This window comes from Ceratotherium simum, chromosome 16 (genome assembly GCF_057802395.1).
Source record: "Ceratotherium simum simum isolate JZ-2026a chromosome 16, ASM5780239v1, whole genome shotgun sequence".
NCBI lineage: Eukaryota > Metazoa > Chordata > Mammalia > Perissodactyla > Rhinocerotidae > Ceratotherium > Ceratotherium simum.
In genome coordinates this window covers 49,971,229-49,994,966 of record NC_141915.1, presented here as the reverse complement: position 1 = coordinate 49,994,966, position 23,738 = coordinate 49,971,229, and the positions used below count along the sequence as shown (strand labels likewise).

The 23,738-nt window shown below is 49.2% G+C and overlaps 1 protein-coding gene across 3 annotated transcripts in view; it reads left to right on the top strand.

Moving 5' to 3' along the window:
• Nucleotides 1-746: 746 nt before the first annotated feature.
• The window catches only part of RGS9 (regulator of G protein signaling 9), a 64,399-nt gene continuing 41,407 nt past the window's right edge, over nucleotides 747-23,738 (top strand). For all 3 annotated transcript variants that reach the window (XM_004432685.3, XM_087441476.1, XM_014789190.2), the window contains exons 1-8: nucleotides 747-868; nucleotides 11,952-12,048; nucleotides 16,231-16,281; nucleotides 17,763-17,869; nucleotides 18,067-18,118; nucleotides 18,378-18,436; nucleotides 19,455-19,531; nucleotides 23,111-23,192. In XM_004432685.3, coding sequence (XP_004432742.1) covers nucleotides 812-868; nucleotides 11,952-12,048; nucleotides 16,231-16,281; nucleotides 17,763-17,869; nucleotides 18,067-18,118; nucleotides 18,378-18,436; nucleotides 19,455-19,531; nucleotides 23,111-23,192 — 582 coding nt within the window. In that variant the 5' untranslated portion in view covers nucleotides 747-811. The remainder of the gene's footprint in view (nucleotides 869-11,951; nucleotides 12,049-16,230; nucleotides 16,282-17,762; nucleotides 17,870-18,066; nucleotides 18,119-18,377; nucleotides 18,437-19,454; nucleotides 19,532-23,110; nucleotides 23,193-23,738) is intronic.

The window sequence follows — 23,738 nt, the reverse complement described above, 5'->3', positions numbered from 1 at the left end:
TTACTTAGGAGGGTCATCCTTTTATTTTCTAGATATGAAAACACTAAGGACCAGAGAAGTAAAATATAATTGCCTAGACCAAGTAGCTGGCCCAGCAGGGACTACAACTTTCTCCTGTACCTCCTTCCTTTCTTTTATTAACCAACATCTCACCAATTCCACTTATGATTTATTTTCTCTATATATTTCCAAACATTTGTTGAGGGCCAAGCACTGTGTTACACATTTCCCGGTTAAATGATATAACCATTCTTCTGTTGGATATTATTATTCCACTTTTTATTGTTACTTTTCAGACAAGGAAATTGAGGCTTAGGGACTTTAAGGAACTTGCCCGAGGTTGCCCAGCTGGCTAGCGGCAGAGCCGGGATAGGAAAGCCCGTTTTTCCCACCGCGCTAATTAATGAGCGGCTTTGTCTCACTTCTGTGCATAACTCCACCCCAGGTTAAAAGGCTCGCCCTCTGCGACAGATCCTTCACTCACGAGTCCGGGACACGCGGGTCTCACCTGAGGCTCCCAGTCCGGGCGGAGCCGGACGCCGCCCCCTGGCGGCAGGTGGGCGCAAGCGCAGCGCATGCTAATAAGCCCGCGGCGCGGCTCGCTGATTGGCTGGCGCGGATTCCAGCTGCTCTCCGGGGGCGTGTGCCGGGCGGGAGTAAAGGGGGCGCCGCCAGCAGCAGCCGCCCCGCCCCGCGCAGCCGGCTCCCCCCGGACGCCAGGGCGTGTGCGGGCTCGCTGGCTCTTGCACTTGGGGGCTTTTCCTTTCCTCTCCCGTCTGTGTTCTGGTTCTGAATTCATCCAGGGTCCAGGATGACAATCCGACACCAGGGCCAGCAGTACAGGCCGAGGATGGCATTTCTCCAGAAGGTGAGCGTGGTCCCCTCTCCGGGACCCTGGGAGGTGCGCAGGGACCCAACTCTGGGAAGTGTCCGAGGAGATGTTGGGAGGCTCGGAGCGTGTGGGCCGCAGTGGAGGAGTGGAGGGCATCCCCTGTGGTCCGTTAGTGTTATTGATGCTATTAAACGACTTATTTGCTGTGTGTGTGTCTTTTAAAGACTATAATGATTAGGTTTCCTTGTAACCTGTTTTTAGTGAAGAACCTGAAGCCAGAGGCGATGGTCTGCTGGAGGCTGAGAACAACCTGTTACTCTGGAGAGGAGGGTGCCAGAAGGCAGTTCCGCCGAGGCTGTGTCAGATTTGAGCCAGTCTCCTGATATTGTTATAAGGCACCCAGATGTTAAATTAACATTTTTGCCATTTTTCTGATCCCAAACTGCAGTATTTTAGAGTAAATGTGTGGTGTGGTGAGTGCGTACACATAGACCATGAAAAAATGGTGTGATTTGTGGGATAAAGGGACACCCCACTTCCAGCACCCCCAGATCCCACATTCGAGTATGTGTGTTTGTGTATCTCCGGTGTCTCTGTGTTGGCAGCAGATGTCAGAACCTTTTCCCTTCTGTTGCAAAGGCTTTCTCAGACCTAGTGGCCAGGCACAGGTGTCCTGTGGACATGTGGGAGGTGGAATGCACCTTGTAGGGTGGTGTGTTTGGGGACGAAGTGGCTCATTTTGTTCTGGGCTTTTGAGATAACCAGTGTCGAAAGAGATTGACAGAGGATTAGGTCCCAGGTCACTTGTCTACCCGTCCCTTCACAGCCACTTTTCACAGTGCAGTGTCCACCTTCTTAGGCTTATCCTGTTGAGTAGAATTAGCTCAATGCTTTGTGACGAGCTGAGCCCTGCCCTGGGCCCCTGGGGCTCAGCAAATTGGCTGATTTACCCAGGACTTTCAGTGCTAAAACCTGGACACTCTCAGGCACATTGGGCAGTTGGTCACACTCGGTCCACCTACTTCCAGAAGCTTGTGCTCATATTCCAGGTGGTAGAGGTGTGGGGATCATCCATAAAATGGAGAGGCGGAGTGTTGTCTCACTCAGAAAGAACCCTTAAAGCCTGTATTGCAGACACCACTTCCTAAGAGCAGAAGAAAGCGCCCAAGCCCAATATCTGCAAGCCATAAGTCACCTTCCAGGATTTTCTCAGGGTCCTTTCTCTCCCAGGCAGAGCAGCTCGGGCTTGGAGGCTCAGAGAGTGATTGTCTGAAGTCCTTCTGTTTGTTTTCTGAATCTTGGACATTCTTTTCCATCATTTTTCTCTCTTTACCTTGGCCTTCTGACTAGTGTCTTGGTCTCCAGCCTCCTCCTCCCACCCCAGCCTCTCCTCCTCTACCCCAGCCTCCCCTCCTCCACCCCAGCCTCCCCTTCTCCATCTCAGCCTCCCTTCCTCCACCCCAGCCTCTCCTCCTCCACCCCAGCCTCCTCCTCCAACCCCAGCCTTCCTTCCCACCCCAGCCTCCCCTTCTCCACCCCAGCCTCCTCTCCTCCACCCCAATCTTCCTTCCTGCCCAGCCTCCCCCTCCCACCCCAGCCTCCCTACCTCCATGACATCCTTTATAAGCACACTGGTTTTCTTTCCTAAACCAACACTTGACCTGAAATCCTCCACTGGCTTCTCATGTTCACAGGATAAAGTCCAACCTTCTGTGCCCGGCCACTCAGGGTCCTGCTCTGACCCCTCTCTCTGGCTTTACCTCCCACTGGCCTTCCACACCTGTCCTCCAGGGAAGTGAAACAAAGCAGCCACAGGCACTCAGTGGGGCTGTTGCTCAACGACCTGCTCACCTTTCTAGGAACCCCACGTCCTTTCGTGCTTCAGGCTCCTCTACTGGGAAAGCCCTTTCTCACCTGCCAAGCTCCCACTTTACCTCCTCCCAGCCAGCTCAGCGGCCTCTCCTCTGTGAAGGCTGGTTCTCCCCACCCCCAAGTCCTGCAGAATGACTTCCTTCTCTGCCCCACAGACTCTGCCCGCACCTCCAGGACTGCTCTTTCCCCTTGTCTTGAGGGGAGGGACCCGTCTGTCTGTGTATTCCGAGGTCCTCAGTCAAGTCACAGAGCTCCTGAGAGCAGGTCTCAAGCCCGTGCCAGGGGGCCTTCACAATGAGCCAGGTGAACTAGATGTCCGGCCTTTTGGAGAAGGACCCAGACCAAAGGAATGTGGACCTGGGTGCAAATGTCCTTCACCACTCAATGAATATTCAATGAATATTTATCAAGTATGCTGTGTCCCCAGTGGGAGCCTTATGTGCATTATCTCATCTATTCCCTAAGATAGAAGTTATTATCACCATTTTACAGAGAAGGAAACTGAAGCTCAGAGAGGTGTAGTGACTTGCCCCAATCATATGGCCACAAAGCGGTGGAAGCAGGACAAATACAGGACTGACCGTCATCTGTCGCCATGTGTGATAAAATGCCATGAGCTCTCCTCTGATGTAGGGTGGAGTGGAGGCTGTGGGATGTACCTGGGGGACCTGGAGCTGAGAACTGAGGGGTAAATGGGGGTTCTAGGCAGAGAGAAAGAGAAGGATGTTCCAGGTAGGGGGAACAGCCTGTGCTAAGTGTGTGTGTGGTGACACACAGTGGCCTGCCTCCTATGGCTCTGGCACCTGTGGGCTCTTGTTCTAGTGCTGGCCCATCCCCCTCTCTGATTTCCAGATCACTATCCCAGCCACTGCCAGTTGCTGCTGCCCTTGGGATTCCCTACAGGATTGACTTTCTTGGTGCCTCGTGGAGAAGCCTTCTGTTAGACTGATTTGCTGTCTTGTGTGGATTCTGGCGTCTCTTTTTGCTTGGGAGAGGAGTGCAGAGACAGGACTATTAGGAGACCTGGGCAGAGTATGGTGTCTTTTGCTGGTATCATTCTTTCACTCAACATGAATACTTAATCGTGTGCTTATGTGCTCAGCTCTGTGCTGGTGCTGGTGACACTGTAGGCCCCTTCCTCCCGGGGCTTAGAATCTAATAGAGAAAGACATGTATAAATAAGGAGAAAGTGTTCCATAGGTCGTGGCAGACATCGTTAGAGCAGATATATGTAACACAAAGCAGGGAGCGGTCTGTTCTACCTGGGCTGGGGGAATCAGGACAGGTTTCACACGCGGGGTTGTAACTGAGGTGAGGTACGAAAAATTAGTAGTTTTTTTTGCCAGGAGGATGGGAAGTGACATTTTAGGCAAATACAAAACACAGAGGTGTGAAAGAGCATGCTGGTGTGGGCGAGTCCTCAGAGGGCTAGCTGGCCCGGAGTGGGCAGGAGGTTGGTGGACGGAAAGGCTGATGGTTAAGAATGTCCCGGAACTGGGGGTCTTGCATGTGGCGCCGAGGAGTTTGATGCCTTCTGTGTTCAGTGAGAAGCCGTTTGATGTTTTAAAATCAGAGATGAATAAAATGAGCTGGTTTAAATGCTAGAAAGATGACTCAGATTAGAGGGTATGAACGCTTCTCTACCCTGGCTGCACTTTAAAAATATTGGTATCAAGTGCCCATCTTTTTTTTTTTTTTTTTTTTTTGTGAGGAAGATCAGCCCTGAGCTAACATCCATGCTAATCCTCCTCTTTTTGCTGAGGAAGACCGGCTCTGAGCTAACATCTATTGCCAATCCTCCTCCTTTTTTTTTTTCCCCCCAAAGCCCCAGTAGATAGCTGTATGTCGTAGTTGCACATCCTTCTAGTTGCTGTATGTGGGACGCGGCCTCAGCATGGCCGGAGAAGCAGTGTGTAGGTGCGCGCCCAGATCCGAACCCCGGCCGCCTGTAACACGCACTTAACCGCTAAGCCACGGGGCCAGCCCTCAAGTCCCCATCTTTAAGAGTTTCTGACTGACTTACGAGGTAATTAAGTCATTAAGTGGGGTGGAGCCCAAGCATTGGCGTTTTTAAAAAGCTTCCAGGTGGTTTGAATGTACAGCGAGATGAAAGCCCCTGGGGTATTGGGCAATGTCTGGAGACGTTTTGGGTAGTCACAGCTGGGGAGGGGGTGCCGCTGGCATCGAGTGGGTAGGGGCAGGGATGCTGCTAGATGTCCTACAGTGCAAGGACAGCCAGCCACACCCAAGAATGATCGGCCCCAATGTCAGTAGAGCTGTGGTTGAGACCCCTGGGCTGGAGGACACCCTGGAGGCTGGAGACGTGCCAGTCGAGAGGTGGATGCCAGGGAGGCAGAACGTGACGGTCCAGAAAGGAGGTGAGGTGTTCCCATGAGGCAGGATTTATTGGGTGCATAAGAGATACCTCAGAAACAAAAGCAGAGTCAACAGAAGTTGGCCGCTATTGGCCCGGTCATCTAGAACGCTCCCCAGGCTTTTGACCGGGTGGGAAGAGCAGATTTGGGGGAAAGCCTACTAAGGACAGATTAGGGTATGGTGCTCGTGAGGGTGAGCGGGACGCTGGGTGAGATGGCCGGGAGGTCAGTGGCCGCTGTGTGGCCAGGCTTATTAGGAGGAGCACCTTCTCCTCTGTTGGGAAAATAACCCCATGATTCTGGGTCACTTTCCCCATCTTTGTACAGAAAAGTACTAATTATTATCATCCCCCTGGGAGCCTTCTCCGGCTCACAGGAAAATTCCAGCCCTGGAGATCTTACACAGTGAGTGACAGCTCCTAATGCAGGAGCGGCGTGGGTGTGGAGGGGGCGGGCCTCAAAGCCATGCCTCTGCTCCTTCGTGATGTCGGAGTTCCCCGACACGCCTGCAGTCATGCCACGGCTCGTTGGCATCTGAGAGAGGAAATGTGGGGCTCACACCCATCATCCCCACCCCCAACACAGGGTCACACGGGGTCCAGTGGTGCCTGGTTACCCGGCATTTGTTTGTTGCCTGGGAATGAGATGTGGTCCTTGCGAGGCACGGGGAAGCAGAGTCTGGGTAGGAGTGGGCCCTGACATTTGGGGTGGGGATGGCCGTCCTCTCCCTCATCTCTGGAGGGACACCCATGGGGCACCAGGAGGAGGGTATGAGGATTGGTAGCAGTTTGGAGCAGAAAGGCAGGGGCTTCTCGCTTTCTGGAGAACTTGGGAAACAGGTCGAATCTCTCCTCTCTGCCATGGGCAAAGGGGTTTTCTGATTGAGGTGAAAGACAGAACCCAGAGGCTGTCTGAGTTTGCTGGGGCTGCCATGACAAAGTACCACACGCTGGTGGCTTAAACAACAGGAGTTTATTACCTCACAACTCTGGAGGCTACAAGTCCAAGAGAAGACCAGGTGTCAGCAGGGTTGGTTTCTTCTGAGGCCTCTCTCCTTGGCTTCAGTGGCCATCTTCTCCTGTGTCTTCATATGGTCTTCCCTCTGTACATGTCTGTGTCCTAATCTCTTCTTATGGGGACACCTGTCCTACTGTATTAGGGCCTACCCTAATGACCTCATTTTAACTTAATTACCACTTTAAAGACCCTGTCTTCAAATACAGTCACATTCCGTGGTGTTGGGGGTTAGAACTTCAACATATGAATTTGTGGAGAGGTGGGGAGAGACACAATTCAGCCCATAACAGTCTCCCCAAATTTCTGTGTTGGGTGAGTGGGAAGACCCCTCAGAGGAATCTATATGAGGAAAGTTCTGAGGCAAATTGATCAGAATCCCAATGGGCCGAGCCCCCTCAAAATGTTCTTGAGGCCCTTGTGATGTTCCCTCCTCCTACCAGCCCTTCCTTTCTGTGAAGGGTGACACACCTACTAGAAAGAAACCTGACTCCCCTCATTGTGTTTTTAAAATAACTCTCATTATTCCTCCTCTGAAGGTTATTTTCAAACTCTATATAACTAGATTTTTTTTTTTGTTTAATGATTAGAGAAGGAATCAAATTCACTTTCTCTCGAGAAACTCAGGTTTCTAACTTGTAAAGCGGGTGTCTCTTTCTTCTTCAATATATGGGCCCCCTGTTTCCGTGGAACGCTGCTGTTTCATCCAAAAAATTTTTTTTTAAACGTGGGATTTCAACTGACAGCTAATGAGGGAAAGGGGAGGCCTGGCTCTCACATCAGGAAGTCGGGCACTTCTTGGAGTAGCGTATAAATCCACCACTCACGGGCATTTGGGAACTCCGGAAGGAGTGACTCCCGTAGCCCGTGGCTCCCTGGTCCCCTGGCCAGGTCCAGGAGAAGGGGGCCGCCTCCCGGCCCCCCACACCCTGCTGGGGTCATCTCTGCCGCCTCGCTGCTGCGGCCTCTCGGCTGCCCCAGGGGCCCGAGACGCTGCCGGGCCCTGACGTTTTGGAAGGCCAAGGCCTGCAGCTCCGAGTGGAGAGTTTCTGTTCCAGAACTATTCTGTGAGCCAAGAGAGTGTCGGTGCGGGTGAAGCTCGCAGTCAGTGTGCACGAGGAGCCCCGGCCGGTCTCCCTGTGGGCTGAGCGGCTGGCGCTGGGCCTGGAGCGGCCTCGACCGCGCACCTGAGCCCGGCTGTTCCCGAGACCGTGGCTCAGCTGCAAAGGCTGGGTTAGCAGCAGAGGTTGAAAGAGGAATCCCCGCCCTCAGCGCTGACTTAAGACATCATCCCTCACCCCTTATCTCCTTGGAAGGGTGGGAGCCTTCCAGCTTCAGGAGCAGGCTGGCTGAGTGGGAGGTGGCAGGTGGAATTTTCCAAATCAGGGCTCCCCTGCATGACCCTTTACCTCCAATGCAGCCAGGTCAATCTGTCTCTCTCTCTCTTTTAGAAATTTTATTTTCTTGTGGTAACACTTAACATGAGACTTAATAACACTTACTATGAGAATCTCCCATCTTAAATTTTTAAGTGTACAAACAATATTGTTAACTCTAGGTACAGTATCATACAGCAGGTCTCTAGAACTTATTCATCTTGCTTAACTGAAACTTTACGCCTGTTGATTAGCAACTCCCCATTTCTCCCTCCTCCCAGCCCCTGGCAACCACCATTCCACTTTGGGATTCTATGACTTTGCCTATTTTAGAACCTCACATAAGTGGACTCATGCAGTCCTTCTGTGACTGGCTTATCTCACTTAGCGTAATATCCTCCATGTTCGTCTATGTTGTCGTATATTGCAGAATTTCCTTCTTTTTAAAAGCTGAATAATATTCCATTGTCTGTATGTGCCAGATTTTCTTTATCTATTCATCCCTCGATGGACATTCAGGTTGTTTCCACATCTTGGCTGTTGTGAATAGGGCTGCAGTGAATATGGGAGTGGTTATATCTCTTCCAGATCCCAATTTCAATTCTTTTCAATAAATACCCAGAAGTCGGGTTGCTGGATCATGTGGTAGTTCTATTTTTAATTTTTTGAGGAACCTCCATGCTGTTTTCCATAGCAGCTGCGCCATTTTGCATTCCCACCAACAAAGTACAAGGGGTCCCATTTCAATCTCTTCACTCTCCTGCATAGAGAAGCCCAAGGCCTTCTCATGCCATCCCTCCCCTGGAGGACAACCCCTTCCTCACTGGCTAGGAAAATCTTCCTCACCCTCTATGCACACTTTTTTTTTGGTCATCTCAGCCATCCTCTTCTCCTGGCTCTTATTTCCATCAGTACTTTCCTTATTGTTTGGTGCAGAATTCAGTCTGCAATTGCTATCTAATAAATACTTGGTACGTAGAACGGAACTGAGTGCTTTATTTATTTATTTATTTATTTATTTATAAGAGTCTTTGAAGATTTTATTTATTTATTTATTTTCCCCCAAAGCCCCAGTAGATAGTTGTATGTCATAGCTGCACATACTTCCAGTTGCTGTATGTGGGACGCAGCCTCAGCATGGCCGGAGAAGCAGTGCGTCGGTGTGCGCCCGGGATCCGAACCCCGGCCGCCAGCAGCGGAGCGCGCGCACTTAACCGCTAAGCCACGGGGCCTGCCCCGGAACTGAGTGCTTTAAATGGTAATCTCATTTAATTTTCACAACATCCGGCTGATGATGTAGGTACTATTGTAATCGCTATTTTACAGAGAAATGAGTCTTAGTGAAATTTAGCAATTTACCCAGCTTATGTGCTGGAGCAGGGATTTGAACTGAGTGTTTTCTGCACTCAGATCCCTAGTGTTTATCTTAGTTAACTTTTTATTTTTGTACAATTGTCTTCCCAGCTCTCCGAGGACTGGGAGTATGTCTTTTACCTTGTTGTGTCCCCCACAGTGCTGGGTACTTAGTATGTGCTCAACAAATACCTATATTTGATTGGTTAGTAGAGCTGGAGTTTTATTCCCAGGCATCTAAACACAGCCCTGCATGCAGAGTTTCAAAGGTGCATTAATTGTACAAATGCTACTAATATTAATGATTCTAACAGTAACCACTAATGTATATCTCTCCTTATAAAGTCTATATCTTTATGCTTATATATCTGTCCTTGTAAAGCATTTTTACACAATTACTGAATTAGATTCTAAGAGATTATGAAACTGTATCAATCAGTTGGGCACGCAATGTCACTGTTCCCATTTTATGATAGAGGAAGGGGATTCAGAGAGGTAAGTGAGATCCTACAGTTAGTAGAGAAGGGAGACCCACTGAGGCTGTGAGAACCTTGGGTTCCTTTTCTCTGGACCACAAGCAACTCCACCCTCTAAAAGGACTTCGTAAACTGTAAAGGGCTGTACAGGTGGGGAGTGTTATTTTATTAAATAGCAGGACAGTAACGATGATGTAACCAAGTTAGTCACATCGGGAGGAAACAGGTGGGTCAGTGAGCTCTCTCGGTTTGGGCGGTGGCTAGAACGTGGACAGGTTGGGTCCGAGGTGAGACCCTCATGAGGATATGTCCAGCTGTGCCTAGCCGCCCTGACCTCAGGAGAGGGCTTCCGGCTGGAGACGGACGGGAAAGGTCTGTGTTCCTGCTTGCTCGTTCATGCTCTGTGTTTCTGCTCCTGCCGCCCCTTGAGCCTGGAACGCCCTCACCCACCATCCTTTTCCCTTTCTGCTGCCTAATTCCTATTTATCTTTTTAAGATTCTCTCTGGGCATCCCCCCTCCTGACTCCCTCCTGGCACTGTCGTGTTCTCGTGACACCATGGACTCGCCTTCCTCATTGTACTTCCCATATTGTCCTATAATATCCTTGCACCAGACAGTGAGCTCCTTGGGCTCAGGGACCACATCTTCTTTGGTTTCCCGGAGTCAATCATGACTGCGTGGTTGTTGAATGACTGACTGACCATTTGCAAGGGAGTCTGGTGGAGTGCAGGGTTTCTCTATCAGTGAGGGGTTTCCTGGGGGAACATGAAGTTTGAAACCTCTGCCTGTGATGCTTTGTCAAAGCCAATCACCAACACTGACAAGAGAAACACTTGGGTTGTCTTTTTATGTCAACCCCTCCAGTTTGTTTTAAAATATCCTTTAGTTGATTTTATTCCCATTTAATTTTTTCATGTGGAAAAACACTGTTTATTAATAAAAATTAAAAAATACTCTAAATACAATCAGGGCTATCCTTGTGGCTGTCTTCCTGCAGTTCAGTCTTCCTTGGGCAGTTCATTGATTCTCTTTGGCTTCAACTCTCTCTTCGATATTCGTGACTTTGATTCATCTCTCTGACCCTTACCTCTTTTGAACTTGGGACATTCATTTCCAGTCAGCTGCCAGGCATTTGTGTACATCTCAGCAGCCCTTCACAGTCAACATTCCAAAGCAGAAGCTTTTGCTTTCAGAAAGTGTTCCTTGTGCATTTTCTATTTTGGTAACTGGCAGCTCTGATCATATAAGTTATAAACTTTGCCACCCTACCTGACCCAGTCAGTCACTTGCAAGTGCAGTTGATTCTAGTTAGCTAGAATTAGAACCAGGGCTCTGGAAACCATGCCTTCTTATCATCTTCCCTGCCGTGGCCTTCATTTATTCATTAATTCAAGCATCAGCTGATGATTGAGTACCACCTGTGTGCCAGGCACTGTTCCAGGCAGGTGAAATACAGCATCAAACAATAACAGACAAAAGACCTGCCCCTGAAGAGTTACTTTCTAGAAGCAAGGGAGACCCACAATAAACAATGTAGTGAATAGGTAAATGATTTCGTATGTTAGAAGGTGAGCACTATAGGAAAAGCGAGTAGGGGATCAGGAATGCCAGGGGTAGAGTTCAAGGTTGCAGCACTAAGTGAGATGGTCAGGGTGGGCCTCCTGAGACTATTAGAAGAGGAAGGAGAGGAGGGAGGGAGCCATGTAGATCTCTTGGGAGGAGTGGTGCAGGCACAGGGAAGGGCCAGAGCAAAAGGCCTGAGGCGGAGGCTGAGAGCGTGCTTGGCATGGTCAGGGAGCAGCAAGGGGGCCAGTGTGGCTGGATTGGAGGGAGCCAGGTGGGCAGTGGTAGGAGAAGAGTCAGGGAGGAAGGGGTCTCAACCACATGGACCAGTAGGGGAACTTTGCCTTTTACTCTGAGTGGAATGGCCCTTGCAGGGTTTTGAGCAGAGGAGTGACACATTCTAAAATAATTGAAAGACTCACTGGCTGCTCCGCTGAGAACAGACCAAGGGATAGAAGTGGCGAGGGCGGAAGCCCCATCATTTCTTGTCTGGTAGGGTGGGAAGTAGCTTTGAACAGATGCCCTGCTTCTCTCTACCGTGGCAAACCTCTTCATACTTCAGTATTCCTCTCTCTGTCGTGGGCCACATTTCCAAAATGCGGGCCAGATTATGCTGTTCTCTAGTAACAGCTGCTGGAACAAAATCCAAACTCTGGGAGTGGCATTCGAGGCCCGTTGTGATCTGGCTACCACCTGCCCTTCCAGCTTCCCCTCCCACTGTTCTCTGTTCCTCTCACACACCGGGCCCTGTCATCCTCCCATGCCTTTGCTCGTGTTATTCTCTCACTTTCTACGCAGCAAAATCCTTTTTTTGGTTAAGTCCCATCTTCTCTTAAAAGCCTCTGCAGAGCCTCCAAGTCAGAATGAATCTCTGAGCTCGCACACCCAGGGGGGAGGGCGTTTGTGTCTGTGAAGCACACATCTAGTTCTGTTGCACTGTAGTTACTCAATGCCTCCTAGGTTGTAAGCTCCTGGTTGTAAGCTTCCTGTGTTCATCTTTGCATCTTTGCGCCCTCAGTCTGCAGAAAGGGCCTAACTCAGCTTTGGAAATGGTTCTAATCACCCAGCTTTTTCGGTTCTTTCTTGCAGATTGAGGTGCTAGTGAAGGACATGCAGAACCCAGAGTCGGGGGTCAAAATGCAGAACCAGAAGGTCCTGGTCACCAGCGTCCCTCATGCCATGACAGGTAATGTATCTCATGATTTAGTCTTGGCCCGGAACAGACCACACGCAGGGGTTGGCAAACTATAGCCCATGGGCCAAATTCGGCCCGCAGCCTGTATTTGTAAATAAAGTTTTATTGGAACACATCCACGTCCCCGTTTATGTATTGTCTTTGGCTGCTTTTACACTACAGTGTTCAGGAGAGTTCAGGAGTTGCGCAGAGACCGGATTATGGCCCAGAAAACCAAAAATATTTGCTTTCTAGCCCTTTACAGAATAAGTTAGCTGGTTCCTGGACCACAGGCTCCTTCTGAGGAAGGGGTCAGAAAGGAAGGAGAAGAGCGCTCAATAGGTCACTTCCTGAAGGCATTCTTCCCAGAAGGTCATTTAAAAAGCGTTTACTGTCACTTTTATTTGTTTGCCTTGTTTGTTTTATTTTCACGAAACTAGGTAGCAGGAAAAAAATACTATTTGGGAGAAAAAAACTGACCTTTGTCTGTTCCACCCTTTCCTACCTTCTAATTCATATTCAGACCCTTCCTAACTGCCCCACGGGGATAGTGCCGATGTCTCCTTTCTCTGGACGTGGGATAGAGAGCTCGTGGAGCATCATTTGAGGATATCAGCAGAAGGGGCCGACCCCAAAATGAGAATGCCTTTTGATTAATATGTTGTGTATGTTTTATGATTTTGGATTTGTAGTGAAGAGTATATTTCCTTCTGGGGCATATCGTACGCAGGAGCAGACTGCTTCTCAAAGCACAAGCCTGGAACTCACTTCCCTGCTGTGCTCCTTGTGAGCCCTCCCTCTCTACCCTACCCATGACCTGACTATTCATTTTTCCTTCAAGGTGCCCTAGTCTTTGCAGAGGCAACCTGGCTAACAGTCTCCCATTTCCCTTTCTGACTGCGTGCGAGAAGGAGTGCCCTGCCAGCAGTGTGTCACTCAGGTTTCCTTGAGTGCAAGCAATCTGGCTAGTTGGAGCAAAAGAGGAATTGATTGGAATGGAACGGGGTAGCTCACAGAGGAAAAGGAATCTCTGACAAACCAGACTTGGGAAAGGCTAGGAACCAGAGTAGCCTAGAAACCCAAAGAGCAGGGATCGATGGGCAGACTTTCCAGGGTGCCGCTGTTCTCCCCCAGCGTTTCAGATGCAGCTGAGGCAATTCTTCCTGACAGCATCCCTGCCCCTGCCCCCTCTCTGCTCCTGGTTGTCATTAATTCTGGCCTGAATTCTCCACTGGATTGGAGAGCCATCCAGGGGAGATAGCTTGTCTTGCTCTTCTGGGTGACCCCAGTGCTTAGTATAGCTGTGGGTCAGGGTGGAGGTTTAATAAAAGTTTATTGAGGGGGCCGGGCTGGTGGCGCAGCGGTTAAGTGCGCGCGCTCAGCTTCGGTGGCCCGGGGTTCGCCAGTTCGGATCCCGGGCGTGGCCCGATGCACCGCTTGTCAAGCCATGCTGTGGCAGCATCCCGTGTAAAGTAGAGGAAGATGGGCTCGGATGTTAGCCCAGGGCCAGTCTTCCTCGGCAAAAAACGAGGATTGGCATCGGATGTTAGCTCAGGGCTAATCTTCCTCACAGACAAAAAAAAAAGTTTATTGAATGTGTGACTCAGTCCTGGTCCAGCACTGTGCAGAGGCACTGGACATCGAGTCAGGCACCCTGGGATTGAATCCTTCAGGTCCCTTTTTCTAGCTGTGTCGCCCTGGTCTCAAATTTCTCATTTTAAAAGCAGAAATAGCAATCCCTGTCTAAGAGAATGGTCGCAAGAATTAAATGAGATAGTACTGTGCAAGTTGTCAGCTCTCAGTGATGCTTGATGGGTGGCGATGGTAGCAATTTTCTGCACTGTGTCAGTTGATACCCACAATAAAGTTAGGGATAGGTATGACCGTCTCCTTTTTGCACTTGGGGCCATGGAGACACAAAGAGGTTCAGTAACTTGTCCCCATGTCACTAAGCTCACACATAGCTGAGCTTGGAGTTGAATCCAGCTTGTGACTCCAGCATCCACGCTCTTGTCCACTGTCTGTATGTGTGAGCTGCTTTCCTTCTCTTTTTTTTGGTGAGGAAGATTGGCCCTGAGCTAACATCTGTTGCCAATCTTCCTCTTTTTGCTGAGGAAGATTGTTGCTGAGCTAACATCTGTGCCCATCTTCCTCTACTTTATATATGGGATGCCGCCACAGCATGGCTTAATGAGCGGTGTGTAGGTCTGTGCCCGGGATCTGAACCCGCAAACCCTGGGCTGCCGAAGTGGAGTGCACGAGCTTAACCACTATGCCACCAGGCCCGCCCCTGCTTTCCTTCTTTGCACATGGGGCGCACTTGGTTCCTGGATTTGGGCGAGGCTTCCCTCCCCCCACCCCGCCACCCTGCCATGTTTTCCCTTGTTCCTCTTGCGTGAGTGACTTCCACCTGCTGTCAGAACAGAACACAGGGAGAAGCCCTATCCTGTAACATCAGCACTAATAAAAGCAAACTTGGGTAATCACATCCAACTCCTCAGATGGCAGGTTACCCAGGGCTTCTGGGGATGAAGGTGGCTGACATGGGAGCCTGCCATGCTGTCAGCACAGACCACATGGTGCAGATGCTGGTGGCCCCGTAATCTCATTTGATCTATTTCAGGAAGCAGTCCAAGTGGATGAGAAAACCCTCGGCTCCTTGGTGGACAGCGCTAATCAGTCCGCCGTCTGCCTGGATCTCGCTTGGTCTGCATTCCACCGCGTAGCACTTAAAGAGAATTGGAGTGGAAAGTCTAAAACACTCAGTTCCAGGGTTTTAAGTAGGATTTTAGATAAAGAGTTTTGCTTTTGAATAGCCAGCCAAGGGCAAATAAAGCTAAGAGCAACAGAGGGGAACGCATTGACAGCAATAATGGTGGGCATGTGGGCCCTGAGAGAGATACGGCTGGACATTTGTGCTCCAGGGTGTGAATAGGAAGGGAAGAGTCACAGGTTGTCCACCCCCAGCCATGCTGTGGGCAGGTAGTTAAGCTCAGATAGCACATGTGTGGGCCATAAGGGCCCTTCCTAGAGGGTACCAGAAGAAATGCCCCTTACTACCTCTGAGGAGGGAAGTATCATTTGCAACAGTCCAGCCACAAGGACACAGGCAGTGGGGTCTCAGACCCTGACCCTCCTGCTTGACGTGTTTTCTGGGCTGGTTCTCTTGCAGGCAGAGGACCCAGCTCAGCCTTTGTAAAACAGGCTAAAGTTGCTGGAAAATGTGGTCATTGGTGTTTGCAAGATGGTGTCTGAGTTGGGGTACTTGGTTCCAGGACTTCTCGTCTTTCTTCTGAGATGCTGCTGCCCTCCTCCTACAAGGAGCATGTTTAGCCAGAGGGCCCAGGTTGAGGAGGAGGTGCACAGCTTCCTTGGGGTCCTGCAACAGCCCTGGACTTGTTGGTGGAACTTGGCTTGCCTTGGTCCTTAGATAAATCTGAATCCCTAGTGGGTGGGTGGGAGGGGTGCACATTTTCTCCTGATCTTTTCCCCGTCTGCCTCTCCTGCTTTTTCTCATGCCAGTCTTCACTCTGCGTTGTTCCCAGGCCAGCCCCTAGGACTTGCCGGGCACAGGGCAAGAGTACAATGGAGCCCACATTCCATTGTCCATACATCAACCTACAAAGTGTTACCAAAATATGTCCCATCCTCCTGCTTTGACACACGTACCTTCACAACGACCTGGAAGGCCAGGTTTGATGCAGAATTCACTGACTCCTGAGAGTTCTGTCCGGGAACATGGGGGCGCCCCTCACCTCCTGCCCACCCCCACTTCTCCTCCCATCCAGGCTCTGATTTACTCCCATGGGTCCAGGCTCCATCCAGAGCCCCACAGAGTCCGATTTTTTTCGGTGTTAAGACCTAGTCTGTTTACTTCCTGTCTGATGAATGGTAGTCCACACACAAATTATTGTGGATAAGAAAATAAGTATCGAGAGAGAGGTAAAGCCTGAGGGGATGTAGTGGGGTTAAGCTGGACATCTGGCCGGAGTTAGGTCATGGATGGCCCTGAATTATGGGCTGCAGGGTTTGGACTGAACATAGTGCGGAGGGTGGAGGGGAGTCCCTGAAAGTGTTGAGCAGAAGAGGGACCAGATTACAGCTGGGCAAGGAGGAGGAAGTGTAGTGGGAGGTGTGGAGGTCAGAGGATGTGTTAGGAGGCTCTGACGATGGCCAAATACTTCTGGTTTACAGGAAATGATGTTCTACAGTGGATCGTCCAGCGACTTTGGATCTCCAATCTGGGTGAGAGCTCAGGCGGAGCTCAGTTACCAAGGACCACTGTGTGTGCACACCGTGTGAGAGTCTCTGGAGGGGAGAAGCTAAATGGAGGCTTAGCCTGTGTCTCTGAGAAATTGACATTTTAATTGGAAAGACAAGGCCTTCCTGTGTAAAACAATCAGAGTCAAAAGTGAAGGCATGATGATTGGGGGACAAAATTGTTGTTTCATACAAAATATCGAGAGCATGTAAACAACAAGGGTAATTGAGGAGGAGTCAGTCAAGAAAGACTTCTTGGAGGGGGTGATGTATACACACACCTGGTCTTGAAAGGAGTGATGCTTGTGAATTGTGGAGGGGAGTTCGGAGGGTCTGCCTTCCTGGAAGGGGAAACTAGCAAGAGCAATGCTGTAGAAATGGAATGAACAAGAAATAGAGTGATAATGAGGGGAAATTGGGAGAAATGATTTCAGCTGAGGGTGGAAGGCAGTGGAGGGATGGGAGTGCATCTGGCGTATTTGCAGATTCCAAGTTTTATCTGGGAGATAGACAATAGGAAGCCATAGGGGATTTTTGAGCATGGTAGTGTGTATGATAATCATATGTAAGCTAGGATGTTTGACAGCAATTTGAAGGGCGGATTAGAGCAGAAAGGATCTGGGGACCAGACTTCCCACTAGAAAAAAGGCTGTTGGTACAATGAGGTACCAAAAATGATCTGGTCTCTGATGGAGGGAGTGGGACATGAAGAGGGAGGGTTGGAGGGGAAGTCTTCCCAAGCCTTGGAGGCCGAGCTATGGGATGGGATGTGGGTTGGATCCTTGGGCAGGGTGGGCCTGGGGGACTGGAGGGATGGAATTCTCTCTTGATGATGGAAAGATGCCTGCTTTCATTGGTGCCTCTGAGAAAGAACCAGGAAGATTTTCCTACAATTAATGCAAATTCAGAAGCAAGGCTATGTTTCCAAACAAACCAGAGGGGTGTGGGAATTAAAGTGAGGTGGGGAGGAGCTGGAGGATCTGGACTTGGGAGGCAGGCAGAGTTGAGCTTGGGATAGAAGTTGATGATAAACATGGCCTCCCTTTCCCTTCTCTCTGAGTGAAGAAGTATCTGTTGGTCAGGCAGAGACATTTTCTTCCTACTTCTGGGGCCGTCTCCAGACCCAAAGGGCCTGAAGAAGCTTCTCTAGGATTTCCCCAGCTGTCACCCCCAACACCTGCTGTGGTCCACCTATGGCATCTGTTAACATTCGGGTTCACTGGCTCTCCTCTGACTTGCTGAGTTGTCATTCCCAGGGGTGGCTGGGGAATCCTCCTGTTAGCATGCTCCCTACTGATACCTGTCCAAAGCCAAGTTCAGGAACCACTGTCCTCACTCCTTGGAGGAAGGGCTATTAGGATGGGGGCATCTCTCCTGGAGTTTGGGGTTTTGTGTAGGGGCTGGACAATGAGCTTCTGCCTTTGGCCTCTGCTCCTAACTCCCATGTCTGATTTGCTTCTTTCCAGAGGCACAGAACTTAGGCAACTTTATTGTCAAGTATGGCTACATTTACCCCTTGCAAGACCCCAAGAATCTCGTTCTCAAACCTGACGGCAGCCTCTACCGATTTCAGGTGAGTTTCGGCCTTGACCTTGGGTGTTAATGTGGGGTTATTCTTATCCAAAAGGATAATTGCTTGGCTTCATATCCTCACAGATCAGGACTTTAGAAACGGTCGAGGGGGCTAAGGTAGTTTCATCTCTTAAGCCACAGGGTTGGGGCTCCAGGGGGTCACAGTGTTTAAGTGTGGTTTCCTGGTTTCTTTTGTAGACGCCGTACTTCTGGCCCACTCAGCAGTGGCCGGCTGAAGACACAGACTATGGTAAACTCCACCCGCCATGCCTTTGGTAGTGCTTAACATGCTGCTTATTTACTCGCTGCATTTTGGTGACATTTGTCTTGCTGTCATCATAACCTTTATGTCAGTTCACATCTGTATTGAGAGTGTTCCCCGGGGAAGGGACCGGGTCTGCTGAGTGTTCTGTTCACCAAGCTGAGCACAGCAGCCTCACACATAGAAAGGCTGCAGATGCCGTTTTGAAATATGACGGCGATAGAAAATGTCATGTCTTCTTTTCCAGCCATCTATCTAGCCAAGCGAAATATCAAGAAGAAAGGGATTTTAGAAGAATATGAAAAGGTACAGAGATACTTTCAAATATAGGTTATTATAATTGAGTGGAATATAGAATATAGTCTTGAGCTGTTTTGTCTTTGTTCCCTCCATTATACATTCATATATACCCTCATCATCCATCCATCCATTCATCCATCCATCCATCCATCCATCCATCCATCTGTCCACCCACCTATCCACCCCACCATCCATCCATCCATCCATCCATCCATCCATCCATCCATCCATCCACCCGTCCGTCCGTCCATCCATCCATCCATCCATCCATCCTTCATCCATCCATTCATCTGCCCACCTACCCATCCACCCATTCATCTATCATCCATCCATCTATTTAGAAGCATCTCGCTGAAGTAAGTTCTTCCCCATGTCAAGCTTCAGTTTTTCCTGCTATAATTTAAGTCCTTGCCTCAGTGGCTACTGGGTACACAGTAGCTACCACCTTCCTTTTGCTGTGCCCAAACAATATGACTTAATTAATATGCACGATAATGTATATTACATGATGAACAGATTTGAATTTGCGTTTGTGATGGGAAAACAATAGTATAGACTTTTGTTTTACTTTAGATGAGTCAGATTTCTTGAACAACAAATCCTAACCCTCAAAAGGCTAAATTTCTGGGCAGATGGCAACAATCTTGCTGTTTTTATTCATTACAAACATGTTTTTAGAAGTGCCAGCATCACACCAACACGAGGGCTTATCTTTGTGGATTTATGATGTTCTGTTGTTGCATATTGAGTTTCCATATTCTTCCCCACCCTGTGCCCCTCTTCCTAGTCAGATTTGGGATACATTTATTAAAAAAAATATCCAGGCCAAGTTGTGGCCTTTCTTGTGGAGGCTCTTTGAGAAGTTGGTGCTAGTTGAATGAACACCTTTGCAAAGCTGGGGCGGGAGGCTGTTTGGCCTTGTCTGTGGTTGCATTAGAGCTAGGGGCAGCCTGGGTGACTTAGGGCTTTCTGCACATGGCACATGTCATGGGGGCAGTGTTCTCACTTTATTTTCCTTCTCTAGGAAAATTACGATTTCTTGAACAAAAAAATTAACTACAAGTGGGATTTTGTCATTATGCAGGCTAAAGAGCAGTACAGGTGAGTGGATGGTCATGTTCGTCCTCTCGTTGTCCTTCCTCCCTCCCTCCTTTCTTTGTTTCCTTTTATTAAAATAAACCTTTATTGGGCATCTCTGTGTCCAACATGGGGCTAGACATAAGGACTACAAAGACACAGTCCAGTGGGTTGGGCAGACGACAAACAGGCCATGGTGCTACGGTGAAATGAGAACCACAGCAGAAGGAGCTGTGGAAACGACGTTGAACCTGGAGGCTGCGTGGGAGGTATCCAGGCATGGGGTGGTGCTGGTGGATGGAGAGGAGAGGTTGGGTAGAAGGAAGGGTGTTCTGAGCAGACAGAACCAGAGTGTGGAGGCAGGAGAGTGCCCCCTTGAAGCTAGAGCAGAGAGTGCAAGGCCTGGAACTGGCAGAAGTGAGGCTGAGATGTTGGCAGGAGCAGGTTGTGAGAGGGCTTTGTGCTGAGGGCCACGGGGAGCCACAGAAAGATTTTAAGCAGGAGAGAGATATAATCAGATTCACATGTTAGAACCACCCACAGGCTCTCATTTGCCTGTGTTCACCTCAGAACTGGAGCTGAGAGTCCCCATGAGGGCTCTGCCTGGTCTATGAGAGGCAGATGTAAGTGCTGAGGAGAGTGTCTTGAGTCAGGACGACGTTAGGCTGTCGTAACAAGCAAATGAACCACCAGGTTCATTTCTTACTCATGTTACATGTCCACTGTGGGTCAGCTGGGGCCCTGACATGCTTTGTGTCCACTCCAGGACCCATGCTGAAGGAGCAGCACCGTCTGGGCTTTGCCTGTTGCTAGAGCAGGGGGAGAAGAAGCCCATGTGGGTCACAAGTGATGCATGTCACTTCTGCTCACAGTGCATTATCCAGAGCAGCTCATCTGGTTATGGCTTGGAATTGGAGTAGTGGTGGATTAGTCAGGGTTCTCTTGAGAGACAGAATCAATAGCATGCACATATATATATATAACGAATTAGCTCACGCATTTATGAGAAGATCCAAGACCTGCAGTGGGCAAGGTAGAGACCAGGAGAGCTGATCGTGTGGTTCTGGTCTGAAAGCTGGCAAACTCGAGACCCAAGAAGAGCCAATGTTTCAGCTTGAATCTGAAGGCAGGAAAGGACCAATGTCCCAGCTCAAGGCCATCAGGCAGGAGGAATTCCTTCTTATTTGCAGGAAGATCAGCCTTTTTGTTCTGTTCGGGTCTTCAACTGAAAATACCCTCATCCAAAAACACCCTCACAGACACACCCAGAATAATGTTTGACCAAATATCTGGGTACCTCATGGCCCACTCAAGTTGACACATAAAATAACCACATTTCTTGTTGTCTTCTTGTAGTCTCTGGGCCCCTCCATGTGGTCTAGCCTGGGCTTCCTCACAGCATGGCAGCATCAGGGCCGTCAGATTGCTCACAGGTGGTTGGAGGCTTCAAGGGCAAATATTCCAGTGAGGAGGGTGGCAGCTGTTCCGCCTTTTACAGCCTAGCCTCACAAATCACAGTACCATTTCCGATGTACTCTATTGATTGGAACAGTCACAAAAACCCACCTGGTTTCAAGGGGGTGGAGTAGAGGACATAGATCTACCTCTCAGTAGAAGGAGTGTCAAAGAATCATAGACCTATTTAAAAACCACTACAGTGGCTCTTCCTGATTCTGCATTATAGTATGTTAAACGTTTACTTGTAGCTCATAATGCAGTCTGTAATTTTATATTTATTTCTTGACTATTTATGTAATGTTTAGACCCAAAGCCACTCAAGGGCAGGGAACATGTCTGTGTATTAGCCAGCTCAGGCTGCCTTAACAAAATACCATAGATGGGGTAACTTAAACGATGGACATTTATTTTCCCACAGTTCTGGAGGCTGGAAAGTACAAGCCCAAGGTTCTGGCAGCGTTTGGTTTCTGGTGAGGACTCTCCTCCTGGCTTGCAGATGGCTGCCTTCTTGTGTCCTCACATGGGGGAGGGAGGGAGGGAGAGAGAGAGAGAAGCTCTCTGGTGTTTCCTATTACTAGGGCACTAATCTCATCATAAGGGCCCCACCTTCATGACCTCATCTGATTACCTCTAAACCCTAATTACCTCTGAAAGCCCCCATCTCCAGATGCCATCACATCTGGTAACACATGAGGTAAGGTCCTCAACATATGAATTTCGAAGGGATACAAACATTCAGTCCATAACAACCTGTTTGGTCCACCAGTATACTCCCAGTGCTTGGAATGTAGTGGGAGATCAATAAATAAATGAATAAATGGATGAATAATTGATTGATTAAGTGATACTGTTGCTAAAAAAATCATAATATGACAAACTAAAATAATTCCTTGTTTACTGGCTCTCTTGGATTCCACTCTTCACAACTCTCCTCCAATAACATCTGTCAGAGAAGCTTAGAAGAGCAAAGCCACAAAGGACCATTAGAGTAGATTAGCCATCAACTCTGTTTACAAGGTGTCCAGCGTTATGGAGATTCCACAGTGCCTCAGGCGTCTGTGGCTCATCATCCTGAGGACGTGGGGCAGTTAACCTAGTGGAAAATCCAGTTAGGTTGGCAAGGGGAAGTTGGAGCGACGGTGTTTATATTTAATTTCCAGAGGTTGGCAATACACCCCAATGGAATGGCACTCTTCACCCGTCTGGCCCTCTGGATGCTCTGGTGTTACTCACGATACATTAGCTGGCAAATCAATCCACCGACTGTCTTGTGGAGGGCGTGTGCGTCATCCCACGTTGCCTGGGAAAACAAGCACTACTGAGTGCGAGCGCAGGTCGCTGTGGAAATGGCGGTGCCTGGGGCCCATGGCACCATAATTAACGTCACCTGGCTCCTATAGGAGGAGAGTGTAACATCATTTCCTATCCATAATGGGAAAGGGGGAGACTGAGAGACCAGAGGGAAGATAAATAGCCTTTTGCAATAATAAGTTGGGCTCAGAAAAAACCCTGACTTGGCACGAACTCTTTGAAGTGACGGAGTGGAACTGACAGGTAGAGAGACATGAGGACTCCCTGAGGCCAGCATTTTCCCTGTCACAAGCTCTGGCATTGCTTGCTGCCTGCTTGTCTAGATGTTGATTATGATGTTTATCAAAGCAGGGAAAAATTAAGAAGCCAAATGGTCAAGTGTTAGCCCAGAATGTGATCCACGGTCACTCCAGGACCGAAGTTGGTGGAGGTGATTCGATTCTAGGGCTGGTCATGGTGGCATGACTGCATCGCAGCACAGTGCTCTCCGGCAGAGCTGGCTCTGGGACCAGACCCCCAGTTTAAGTCCTCCTTCTGCTACTTGCTGACAGCGTGACCCTGGGTGGGGCATTCAACTTCTCTTTGCTTCAGTTCTCTGAACTGTCAAGTGAGAAAAGGACACTGGGAGGATTAAATGAGTTAATACATGTGAAAGAATTTCACAGAGTACCTAGCACATAAGTGTGAGACTAGTGTTTGTTATTTTTATTGTTATTATGGCAAATATAGATTACTTGGGTATATTGAGAGAGTGGTCCAGGTCATCAAGAGTGGACCATCAATGAGCAAAAGATGCAGTCTTATTGGCCTTCAACATGGCTTTTGGCTTTTCAGGACTGGAAAGGAAAGGAATAAAGCAGACAGGTATGCATTGGATTGCCAGGAGAAGGCATATTGGCTGGTCCACCGATGCCCTGTGAGTATTATCCTTCCTGGCTTCACTCATCTCTTTTTGTGCCTCCCCACCCCCACCTTGTATTCACCATCCCTTTTGCTGGCTCATCTCCCTCTGGGGCTAGAATTGAACCAGCAGGAGGAGCTGCTCAGTGTTGGGTTAGCATCCAAGTGCCTCTTGGCTGGAAGAGGAAATACGCTGTCTGGATGGGGTCTGCTTGTGGTTCATCTGTTGCTGTCAGGACTAAGTGAAATTACCTAAGGGAAGGACCTGCGTGAGTTTGTCTTTTATGAGGGCTAGGACTTTTTTGGGGGAGTCAGGATATCTTGGGAAAGGAATATAAGAAGAAAAAACTAGAACACAGGCTCCAAAGCAGAAAAATAAAATACTATAGAGAACTGACACTCTGCAGAGCTAAAGCCGTGCCTCATGTCTCTTGCTCCCTCTCGTTTTCCTCTTCTTGATCCAGTCCCCAGTGCTGAGATGGGAGGAGATGAGAAGGAATAAGTGTGTGCTAAGCCTCATTGCTTAGAGCAATTGCTTCTCTGGCTTTGGGACTTAGTGGCC